At 41.1% G+C, this 12876-nt stretch overlaps 1 protein-coding gene across 1 annotated transcript; it reads left to right on the forward strand.

Moving 5' to 3' along the window:
* The first annotated feature begins 1438 nt into the window (after positions 1 to 1438).
* On the forward strand, positions 1439 to 12664 carry SLC60A2 (solute carrier family 60 member 2). Its single transcript, XM_034409171.3, has 4 exons — positions 1439 to 2031; positions 4444 to 4612; positions 7657 to 7773; positions 8621 to 12664. The coding sequence occupies exons 1-4, from the start codon at positions 1744 to 1746 to the stop codon at positions 9841 to 9843; spliced, it is 1797 nt and encodes a 598-aa protein (XP_034265062.1). The 5' UTR covers positions 1439 to 1743; the 3' UTR covers positions 9844 to 12664.
* Positions 12665 to 12876: the final 212 nt, after the last annotated feature.

The raw sequence follows: 12876 nt of genomic DNA on the forward strand, positions 1-12876 counted from the left end.
GTGGCCGCAGAATCCGATTCCCGCTTCGGATGTTCCTCTTCCTGTCTTGTACACATGGCAGACCTCGACTAGCGCTGTAACATACTTTCCCTTCTGTTTTCAGGCTTTTTCTTTTTTTGTTTGTTTTAATCCCGTACTCCGGGAAATGAGAGTTGCTTGCAACGGCAACTCTTGACAATCTTAAGATGTGTGTCGTCAATTATTCAATCAACCAAAAGTACTTTTAACCGATCGTCAACAGCAGTGGGCTTTCCTGCAAACAACTCATCCAACGACTCCTTCGCGTCCAGTTGGGGTTTGCTTTTTTCCTTTCAAGTAAGACCCGAGTCTTACTCAGAATAAGAGAGTTGCAAGGGACCTTGGAGGTCATCTAGTCGGTTCACTATTCATTTATTTGTCCTTTCGTTTGCGATTAATATCTGAACGGGTGTCGGTTTGTATAGGCAATCCACCCCACCCTTATGTTTTATACTTTTTTTGTGTCGTTTTGTAATGAAACGCAGGAACAATAGCAGTTCCTCTACGGTGTAGAAAAGAGAGACCATTAAGAGATTAATCTCCTTTGCTGTGTAACCATACTCCTTCCTCGGTGCTCTAGTACAGGGGTCACCAACCTTTCGGACCTCAGGGACCACTGCATTCATAATTTTAAATCCTGCGGACCAGTAATATGATCTGCCTAATGACTGGCTGGGTGAGCGGGCTAGGTGGTCATGTGACTGGATGGGTGTGGCCAACTTAATGTCACTCATGTCGAGGGATGCCTCACCTGCTCTACTTGCCCCTCTCCTCCCAGCCACTCCTCGCCTACCCACCTGGGCTCCTTAGGGCTCCAACAGGAAGCAGTTGTTGGAGCTAAGCAGTCACAATGAGAAAGTGTTGGCAAAACAGCTCAGTTCAAATTGGACTTGACCAAGAAGGAGGCTCAGCAGAAGCACCTCACTGAGGACTACGAGCATATGCTTTCCAAGCAGAGGGGGTGCAAGGCCAGGTACCCGCACCCGGAGGCTCAGTGAGCTGAGATGGTCCGCCAGTTCCAGGCCATGATGCAGTCCCACTGGAACGAGGCCCTCCGGCTCTTTTCCACCTGCGGTGCTTCCATCCAGCCTTTACCCAAAGCCCCGCACTAGGAGGCCGAAGCAGACCCCAAGTCGGAATTTCTGCCCCGCCGACCCACACAAAAAGACCCCAAAGGGGGAGGCTCTCTGCAACAACACAAACATTCATTCCACATATCCGGCCCAGGGGCCGTAGTTTGAGGACCCCTGATTTAGTGCAATATAAAAAATGCAAATAATTTTTCTGTGGACTACCAAAATTTTCTCATGGACCACCAGTGGTCCAGGGACCACCAGTTGGCGACCGCTGCTCTAGTAGCCGCTCTTTCCCAGACGATTTGGCAAACGTCATTTTCAACCCTCCAGCAAGAGGGAAGGGTGTGGAACTACGTGAGGGCCCAGCGCCTTCGCTTCAGTGGGCGTCGGTCACGTCAATAACCGGAGAGGCGAATTAATTCGCCTGAAGTCAGCCAACGGAGCATTCGCCAACCTCGGCGTGAAAGGGAGGCGTTTTTGCAGCGACAGCCTCCGCACCGTAAACAGCTGCTTTCCGGTGCTTTCTGGGAATTGTAATCTTAAGGTGAAAGGCGCTCCTTTCGCCTGCCATGATGCCGGCGGCTCCGGGATTAGTCGGTCACGTGTCGCCTGTCCGGGTCTGCAGCGGCGGCCTTCGGGTGTGAGACATATGGCGGGAGGTGCAAAGAAGCAGGTCCGCTTTGCCCGGCTGGAAGAAGAGGGAGCGCGAGAAGAAGCGGGAGCCCTCGGGGAGGATGCGGCCGCTGGAGAGTCGCCGCCTGGAAGCTCGGCGCCGCTTGCCCTTCAGCCGGTCGTAAAGGTGGCCGATGGCAGCGGCCGAAGAAGCCGGGCAGGTGGTGGCCTTGGCGCGGGAAAGCAGGCGGCGGCGGTGGCGGCTTCCCGGCGGGCACTGAAGTGGTGCATTTCGGCTGCTCTTTGCGCCGCTTTCCTGGGCCTGGTAAGGAGGCGAGAAAGCCAGGCGGGCGAACGAGCCGGGCAGCGAGCAGGGTGACAGCCGGCTTCGCCTTCCGACGACCCAGCGGGCGCCTTGCCCTTATGGCCCAGCCCGCAGCTTCTTGGGAGCAGCGAAAGAAGCCCGGGGTTGGGCGCTGCCCTCTGGCGCCCTTGAAAGAGCGGCAGTCGGCAGATTGATTGAGCTGCCCCGCTGGGGAGAGATCCGACGGGGATCTCTCTGCCTTCCTTGAGAAAGAAAACCTTGTCCTGTTGGACATAGGAACAAATGGAAACGCTTCGCCTTTTGGGCTGCTTTTGTTCAAGCCTAACCTACAGGTAGTCCTCGACTTACCGGCCCAAAACTTACGTTGCTAAGTGAGACGTTCGTTGTGGGGTTTGCCCCGTTTTACCATTTTTCTCCCCACGTTTGTCAAGTGAATCACTGCAAGTTGTGAAGTTAGTAACACTGTTGTTAAGTGAATCAGTCTTCCCCATTGTCTTTGCTTGTCAGAATGTCACAAAAGGTGGATCCCATGACCCATCCCCCGGGGCATTGTAACTTCCATAAATATATGCTAGTTGCCAAACATCCGAATGTAAATCACGGGGCCGCGGGGATGCTGCCACAGTCATAAGTGTGCAAAATGGTCATGAGTCACTGTTTTCAGCGATGTAACTTCGAACGGTCAGTAAACGAATTGTTGTAAGTCAAGGACTACCTGTACAACACTCTCAGTGTAATGCTGACAATGACAACCATAACCACTACATCACATGGAATGTTCTCATTCTGCTCTTGCTCTGGAAATTTAAAGTAAGGGTGCCTGGTAGGTCTTCCAGTTTCATTTTTGCAACAACCATCTAGGTTGGGATGAGAGACAGTATCTGGCTCAAAAGCACTTTGTGAACGCTGTGGTCATCTGGAAGCTGGGTAACCTTGACTTCAAACCAGCATCCTAGCTTCCATGCTAAAGAATAAATAAAATACTTCCTTTTGTTAATGAGTAGGTCATGTTCTTCATGATACCACTAGATGGGATTAACAAAAAGGCTTGGTCTCGGATGCTGTAGATAGAGGAATGATGTTTGGCTCCTTTTTTATTTATTAGTGAGACATGAAAACTCTTAACAAACATGAATTTAAATTCAATAAAAGTCTGACTAAAATAAAATAAAGTAAAAAACTGAAACAGGTAGATGAAGGTTCTGATAGCAGATCTTTTTGGAGAGTGGTATTGGTGAATGATAATAATAATAATAAAGTTTGATTAATGATGGTAAATTTATTTTGGATAGGGTTGCATTGCCCGTAAATGATACAGGAATAATTATTTATGGAGGTCTTGATCCATATAGACAACTGGAACCAGAGATCTGGAATGCCTTTTGCCAGTCCTGGGTATTTGACACTCTGCCTATTTTCATACTGACAGACCTGTTTTCAAAAGATATCCTTGAGGCCTATTGTGTGAGTCTCCTACTGGATACAATTTGATAGATGATGATGATCTGAGAAATAAACTTCTTAGAGGATGCCTTAAGAATTTCTGAGAAAGAAATTTCTCTCACCAATGAAGACAAATATACGTCTCCAGCATCCTGCAGAAATTTCTTTATTCTGGGCAATCTTCATGGATATTTCAACTGGTGTGCAGAATTTGAGTGTGTGAACAAACTGATGCATATGCATACGAAGTCCACTTCAATACAACTATCCTTATAAGCGTAGATGCTTCTTCTAATAATATATCAGCAGTTGCAACTTTGGCTTTATCCATGTGGTTTGTGTTATGAATTCTTTCAACTATTTTGTGATACCTAAATAGACTGTTCCCTTGTCATGATAGTCATGTGATACTCTAAAAGAACAGTGGGACAACCAGTTTGGTGTGGTGTAATGATTAAGGCATCAGGCTAGAAACTGGGTGACTGAATTCTAGTCCCGTTTGAGACATAAAATCAGTTGAGTGATCTTGGGAAAGTGTCTTAGCCCTAGGAAGGAAACAATGGCAAACAGCGGCAAACCACTTCTGAAAAACCTTGCCAAGGAAACTGCAAAGGTTTGTTTAGGAAGTTGCCAGGAATCAAGATTGACTTAAAGACATCAAAAGACAAAGAAACCTTAAGCAATATAAGTTGCAAGGAGCTACAAATGGAACTACTACTGTTGCCAGGCCTTGTTTACAGGCTTCATAGAAATATCCTGTTGGTAACTGTGGAGAAAGGGTGTTATTCTCTGGTGTACTGCACAGAACAGTGAGGGTAGATATAGTCCATTAACTTCAATCAGCCTTATTTACAAATAAGCATGCTTAGGATTCTAAAGGTTGTAAGTTAACTGTTGAATTATTTGAACAATTTTGCAAAGCTTTATTAACAGCTATTTTTATTTCCTATTGATTTGATTTATTTCTAGGGGATGGCTATTGCTATTCTAGGACCAACATTTCAAGACTTAGCTGCAAATGTGAACAAAAATGTCAGTCAAATTTCATATATCTTCGTGGGCCGTTCAATGGGATACTTTAGTGGTTCTCTAATTGGTGGAATTCTTTTTGACTGCATGAACTCCAAGTTACTTTTGGGTAAGTGGACAAAAATGAATATGAATAATATAGATTGTTGACCTTGTAGTAGAAGAGGTGTTGCATATCTATCCCTAAGCGAGTTATAATTGTGTTTGTGGATATACTGTATTACACTATAGCAATAGCAATAACACTTAGACTTATATATACCGCTTCACAGTGCTTTACAGCCAGTGGTGGGATTCAGCCAGTTTGCACCAGTTCGGGAGAACTGGTTGTTAACTTTCTGAGCAGTTTGGCAAACTGGTTTTTGGAAGAAATCATTAGGGCAGAGAACCGGTTGTTAAATTACTTGAATCCCACCACTGTTTACAGCCCTCTCTAAGCAGTTTACAGAGTCAGCATATTGCCCCCAACAATCTGGGTCCTCATTTTACCCACCTTGGAAGGCTGAGTTAACCTTGAGCCTGGTGAGATTCAATCTGCCAATCTGCTGGCAGGCAGCCAAACTGCTGGTAGCCTGCAGAACTGCACTCTAACCACTGCGCCTCCGCAGCTTTTATAATGAGAATTAGACACAGGTAATATACAAAGTTGAAAATCCTTCTACTTAGCTGATCAGAAATGGGATAGTAATTGTATCGGCTCTTTCCCTCTAATCTTTTCCTGGTTATTTTAACTTCATCCAAATGTGTATCCATTACAGGGATGAACAAAAGTATTGGAGGGGACCTTGGAATCATGTAGTTCATCTCTCTGCAGAAACCTTCAGAAGAGTAGATGCTATCAACTCATAAATTTCTCCTTGCAAGTCCTTGGTTTTCTTGGTTTTTGTCTTCTGCATGTGCCCTAGTTGGTGCTCATCCTAAAATATAATGCTCAGAATTTAATATTATTGGTGCTGTCTACCAACCAGGGGTGAAATGCTCCCGGTTCGGACCGGATCATCTGATCCGGTAACGATGGCGGTGAGTGGTTCGGAGAACTGGTAGCAAAAATCTCTGCGCCCCCCCCATGCCCAGCTGAGCCGCGTGATCATTAGAGCCTTTTTTCTATTTTTAAAAGCATTTTTTCTACAACCTCTTCAGCTGAAAAAATGCTTTTAAAAGTAAAAAAAAAAAGCCTCTGATGACCCCAGCTCAGCTGGGATTATCAGAGGCTTCTGAAAGCATTTTTTTCTGCAACCTCTTCGGCCGAAGAGGTTATAGAAAAAAAATGCCTTTAAAAGCCTCTGGCGATCCCAGCTGAGTTGCCTGATCGTCAGAGGCTTCTAAAACCATTTTTTTCTGCAACCTCTTAAGGTTGTAGAAAAAATGCTTTTAAAAGTACAAAAAAAAAAAGTTGGCCATGCCCACCCAGTCACATTACCACCACCAAGCCACGCCCACAGAACCGGTAGTAACAAATTTTACATTTCACCACTGCTACCAACCAATAAATCAGGCTATTTTTGCTCTGGGTTTTAGTCAAATGTCTACTGGATCCCGTTTTTTGCAGTGGAAAGCCTCAACAAAACAGAATGCTTGCATCACTTGTAATATGCTGTACTCTTTGGAAAAATATCAGGACTGGAATTCTTACAGTTTTAGGACAGTGACTTTAGGCTGTGATTCAAAAAGCATTTATATCAAAATAAGGAGCATAGAGAAGTGAAATATTTTGATACTTCCTGTTCAGCAGTCCGGTCTACTAGAAAAGTCATTCCCTTTTTAACATGGTCAAGGAAGTGCTTTTTTATTGATAGCTTCCTTATTTGCATTAGTTATTTAGAACATTACTTCAGGCTCTTTTTAATCTCACTCAAGTGTTCTCAATCCTTTTGCCTTGGTTTCAGAATCACAATTCTTTAGTAACAAATGGGTTTTAGGACTTTTAAAAACATTACTTATAAAGATGTATCACGTAGAAATACCACTGAACTGTCATGTAAGTTTAGTGGCATTTCTATATGAGACTACCTTCCTAATCTCTATGGAAGACTTCCTTTTGCAGTCTAGAGGCTTTCAGTTGTATTTGGAACTGGCTTTTCCAGAGCTCCATTTTGTGCACCATTCCTAAAACAGCCTTGCTTACCTCCTATTTCAATTATTGTAGCAGACTGTACATGGGACTGCCTTTGAAAAGCATTTGGATGTGACAGCTAGTCTAAAACATGGCAGGCTGGTCAAGGGATGAGTATTTTTCATTATAGTTGGGTGAGCCCACTGCTTTGGGGGGTTTCATTGGTTGCCAGATGACTTCAGGATGGAGTTGAAAGTGCTTCTTGTCACCTTTAAAGTCTCATGGCTTCAGACTCGGTTATCTGAGAGACCATCTTCTCCATGTTCATCTGCCCATCCAGTCAGATGAAATAAAGTAATTTCTGGCCAGGTCTCATCTGGTTCAAAAATGCCATCTGAAGGTGCCTAGGAAACAGGCATTTGCAATTGCTGCTCTTATGCCTTGGATCTGGTCAGTCCCTTCTCTCCTGGGTCTTGGAGAACATATAAAATCCAGCTATTCCAAGGAGCTCAGGAGAAAAGCATGTTATGAATTTTCAAGTAGCGATGGTCATATGACTTCATATGCTTTGCTTCATCTCTTATGATGGGATTTTTAAATTCATTTGGGGTGGATTTATTGGTGTAGTTATTGGAGGGATTATTTTATGAAGTTTGTTGTTGTTAGCCACTTAACGCTTTTAGGAATGGACAGCATATTAACAAACAAACTTCAGAATTCTAAAGAAGTCAAAGTTTGGGGAAGGATGATAAGCAATTTTAAATTGTGAAGGAAATTGTTTTCTATGCGGCAGTATTTCTATTGAAGCAATGCTTTCTAACAATTGAGTCACCTTCTGGAAACTGTTAAGACAATCCAAAATATACTATTCAGAAGAAAGCCCCATAGAGATCGATAGCATTATTCCAAATTATAAATGCTTATGATACATTTGATATAGGACTGCTACATTAAATAAGCTACCTTTCTTCATGATATAGTAATAATTCTAAATACAAATAAAATTTTTACTGGCTTTGAATTTACTGGATTTAAAATGAAATATGGGGAATTTTAATTCTTAAAAAGTTCTATTTTAAAATTTTAAATTATATTTATAGGCTTCTCTATGCTGGGTACAACAGTAGGTCTATATGCTATTCCATGGTGTAAGAACGCCATCTTGTTAACAATCGTGATGTCCATCATTGGTTTTGCAATGGGAATTCTGGATACAGGTAAAAAAAAAAACTTACTACACATAATCTATTTTTTCCTTCCATCATGTTGCGATCATTCAATGGGACTGTGTTGTTGCCTTTTTTTATAATAAATTATGTGTTCCTAATACATTGCTAAGTGTGTATCATGTGCACAAAACAGGTGAACCTGAAAATTTCCTTACTTGACCAAAGGTCAAACTAAATTTCACCACTTGGTTATATTTGCCTTTTCCGTTTGCATGATCTTCCGGGGGTGGGGATAAACATTCAGAGATTGGGAATTGCATATACTTTAGTCCTAAAATAGTTGATTTGTATATAGAAAGTTTTCTTCACATACGTGCACATGCAGATGGGATGCATTCATTGAAAATAACGTGATGTGTAAAATTGTGTCTACATGGATGTTGTCAAACCCAGTTGATGTACAGTTGTTTCAGGATATTCTGTAGACTGAAAATACAGTTCAACTATCTGATAAATTCAACTTTCAATTATTGGTGCTTTAAGTACTTCAGTAATGTTTTGGCTAATGTTTACAGGAGATCATTGTTTTTGCTGAGGGGATCAAGAAAAATGCTATAGTTCCATGGTAGAGACATAGAAAGGTGACTCAGACCAGGACTGAGTGAGAGAGCAAGAGAGAATGCCAAAATATTGTTTAAAAGAGTAAGACTAATGGACAACAAAACAGCGAGGGAAAAGATTGCTTTCCTGATGACAAAATTGCAAAAGTGTAGTACCTACCTTGAAAAGATGAAAGTTGGAATATGAAGGGAATGGCATACGTTAGGTGAAGGTATCATGTAAGTCTATGAAACTTTTTCATGTGAAAAGTTGACCCTGAATCTTTATCTTTCAGGTGGGAATGTTCTGGCTTTGGACACATGGCAAGCAGAAGCTGGTCCTCACATACAGGCCTTGCATTTCAGTTTTGCCCTTGGAGCTTTTGTAGCTCCCATCCTGGCGAAGATGGTACTGGGTGGCTCTGCCTTTGAATTGCAGATACATCTGGGTAGCAATATTAATAACGAGTCAGCTATGAATTCTCCTCCTGGGGCTACGTTGTTGCCGAAGCTTCATTTAAACTGGAATTTTGTGTGGTCTTATGCTGTGATTGGCACTTACCTCTTACTCGTCGCATTGTTTTTCTTTACTTTATATTTGAGGAGCATTCCTGTTCGAGATAGAACAAAACTTTCCATGCAGAAATACCAAATCGCGAAATATCACCGTGCTCTCATAGTACTTCTTTCTGTGTTTTTTTTTTGGTACGTTGGAGCAGAGGTAACCTATGGCTCCTACATTTTTACTTACGCAAAAACCTATGCTCTTATGAAAGAAACGGAAGCAGCAGGGTTGAACTCTCTCTTTTGGGGAACCTTTGCAGCTTGCAGAGGATTGGCAATCTGCTTTGCGACCTGCTCTTATCCTGGATCTATGATCCTAATAAGTATCATAGGCTCTACTGTGTCATCACTCTTTCTGGTCCTCTTCAATGTACATACAGTTGCTCTGTGGGTCGGTTCCGCGGTGTATGGTGCTTCAATGGCTACTATCTTTCCCAGTGGCATATCTTGGATAGAGCAGTACACCACTATTCAAGGGAAATCTGCAGCAATGTTTGTCATGGGTGCAGCTCTAGGAGAAATGTGTATTCCTGCGGCGGTTGGCTTCCTTCAAGGATATTTTCCCACTCTCCCAGTGCTCATGTACACTGCATTGGGAGCAGCTGTCATGACAGCAGTACTGTTCCCTGTGATGTGTAAATTAGCGGCATCAAATGATGATGCTAAATTGAAGGATGCGGGAGATGGGGAAGTTCAAGAAGCGTTATTGTCCAGCACTTATCCTGAAGACGACGAGGAGGATAATGAAATCAGAGAATGGAATGAAGTAGACTTTGAAATAATTGAGATGAATGACACACTCCAGAACTCTGCCATAGAGACCTCTAAGAAAATCCAAGGAGAATTTACTACCACCATCTCAAGCCAGCCTCCTTCAGAGAATTTGTCATTTAATTCTTCTCCTGTACTTGCTGTCAGATCCCCAAAACAGAAGAGTTCAAATAAGAATGATTAAATTGTCTTATTGTAGTGCAAAAAAAAAAAAAAAAAATTCAGGAGATCAGAATTTCAACTTTAAGATCATATATTCTTTCAGTATTGGTGGGAAGTTTGCTGACTTCTAAGCAAGGCCTTTTTATTTTAAAGTCTGAAAGGAGTGGAACCCCTTTGTTTAACCATGAGAATGCTGAAAGACAAAGTAGAATGTTTCCTAAATTTCTTCTTTTAATATTTTTTCAGGAAAGTGTGAAAACTGTAATTAGAATGAGTAAACAGAACTTGTTTTCTACTCCAGTGGTCCCCAACCTTTACGGATCGGCGGATCCGAGGGGACGGTAGGTGGAGAGGGGATGGTTTCGTGTGTGTGGCACTTCCACCAATGTAGCTTTGTGCATGCACATGCTCGCCCACTGCTTGTGCAGCCCGGTTACCAATGGGCCACTGTCTGGCTCCGGGTCGTGGACCAGGGGTTGGGGACTCTTGTTCTCCTCATTGTTGGCTTATAAAATGATGTTTATAATTTGTGTACTGTCCTACAAGTAGCTGAAGAATAAGAATCTTCAATTCATTGAGGTCATTCTGGAAACAAGATAAATCTGGAAAATCAATCCTTGAAGATCTCTGCATTTCTAACTCAACAGTTTCATGTGTTTAGATTGAATCCTAAATATATTCTATCCTATTTAACAAAAAGAATTATTTTTTTTAAAAATAAGTACATGACCACAGTTATGGTTAAATTAGCAAATACGTACCGTATTTTTCCGAGGATAAGATGCACCTTTTTCCCCCCTAAAAGGGGGTGAAAATTTAGGTGTGTTTTATACACCAAATGTAGCCCTGCCCACCCACTGGCCCCCACCCTTTGGCCTCTGCCTCGCAGCAGTTATCTCCTTGCAAGCAAACAGCAAGAAAAAACAGCTCCTTTCAGCTTCAGCACAGTCTAATTAGCAGGTTGATTGGATCTGCCTCCTGACTCTCAGCTGATTTGTTCTCAGCTGTTTTGCGCAGGGCTCTACTGCTTGCTGCAAAGAGGTAAATTGCTGGAGCAGATTTTTTTTTCCTTGTGCTAATCAAGCTATGCTGAAAACGAAAATGAAAGTAAAGCAGGCTGTTTGCTGCACCGAGGCAAAATTGCTCAGAGGCAGATTTCTTTTTCTTCTTTTCCTCACCAAAAAAGATAGGTGCGTCTTATAGTCCGGTGCGTCTTATACTCCAAAAAATACGGTATTTTAAAATTTTGCTCAGAAGCACTTTGTATAATGGAAATAATTGCTGAAAAGGATTTGAGTTTATACTGATATAACAGTTACAGTGACTTTGTGAACTGAATAAACTGGAGTTATGATTGCTCATCGAGTTTAGCAACGATGCAGAATAATCTCAGGTCATGCTTGCAAAGCAGAGGGAAGGTCACCTGCAATACCAAGAGGAATCCCATGGCTGCTTTGGGATTTCTGAAATAAATGTTGTAGTCCATTGCAGACTTTAAGGGGTAAGGAAGGTGAATTTGCGTCTCAGAAATTTGATCATTTCAAAATGTAAACTGGGTTGTTTTTCCCTACCTGCATTTTCAAGCACGGAATTATAATTTAAAATAAAATGGTGTGTTTGTTGTCATCCCAGCCGCACTATTAAGTGACCTTATATTTAAATAGCATGATATTGTGGTACTTGATATGTTCATGTAACTTCTTGGATAATTCAGTTTTAAAATTAAAAACTAAGGAACTTCCCTTCAGAGATGTTCTATTATAAAGTAAAAATCAGTAAAAATCTGTTGGTATCTTTCGAAAACCAACCTTCAGCAAATTGTTAAGCTAGAGTGGACATAACTATAATTGAAAATTCTAAATCTATCAAGAGTTGGTGATATGCACTGAAGCCACCTTTCCCAATTTGTGCCTTCTAGATGTGTTTGACTGCAGCATTCATGATTCCTAATCAGCAGGATCTTTGGTTGGGTAAAGATTAAAGGAATTTAAAACCATAATATGTAGACATAATCAGATTGGGGAGGCTAATTGAAAAAGTGACTTTCTTAAAAATTAAATATTGTCATTGTGAAAAGAAAAACCAGTGCTAATTATCTCTACAGTACCAGTATTTTCAATTCAGAAAGCCTTATTGTGGCTAGCGTTGGAGAAATAATGTTGAAATTTTGATCATTTAAAAAAAAATCTTGATCAAAATATATTCACTGATAATATTTTTACTGCCAGAATTAGATGCTTGCAAGTGTAAAATGAATACCAGATGTGATTAAAATGCAATGTTAGTGTTTCTATACCACTGTAAATGATGATTGAGTTGTAATGACGAGGATCATTTTAATTATTCTTATTCTTACTAGATAATTAACTACTGCTGCAGCTTTTGTAATAGGCTGCCTGAAGTTACTGAATATTAATATACATGTGGAATAGACACTTTGAGAGTTTGGAATCTGTCTTCTCTCTGTACACCAATAAACACGACTGAAGTTATTCTGAGGGCATTTTGAGTGCAGATCAAATTGTGGGGAAAGTAGACCAAGGGAACCTGATGGCTATGAGTGGCCGTTGTCTTACCTATCGTTGAATGTGACCCTTAATATCACTAGGGGAGATCATGTCTCCCAACAGTGTATGTATATTACATCTTTTTGGATGTCTGCATGTTAAAAGTTAATAGTACAAAAAACTATGAATCACTTTGACTTATACCTTTTGATACTTCGTTCTATTCTACAGTATGTTATTTGCCCTAAGTATTGCAATTATTGCTTGGATATTTTTTTTTCTTGTGTGTTTCCAGTGTTACAATAATTTTGTAATAAAAATGAAATAGTGTATTTACTGGGGAATTGGAAAATGTTATTTTTCTTGAATAATAGTAATAGACCTGTTTATTAGGGAATTAATTACAAATATGCTGTATTAGATTTTTCATTAGAAAGTGAAAAAAGATTCAGTTGTCTTTCAAAATAAGCTATCATACTAGGAAAAACAAGATGATGAAAGACTTGGGCAACAACAAAGATGTAATATAGACTTTATTATGAAGTCAA

This window comes from Pantherophis guttatus, chromosome 1 (assembly GCF_059756535.1).
Source record: "Pantherophis guttatus breed Tessera chromosome 1, ASM5975653v1, whole genome shotgun sequence".
NCBI classification, from domain to species: Eukaryota; Metazoa; Chordata; class Lepidosauria; order Squamata; family Colubridae; genus Pantherophis; species Pantherophis guttatus.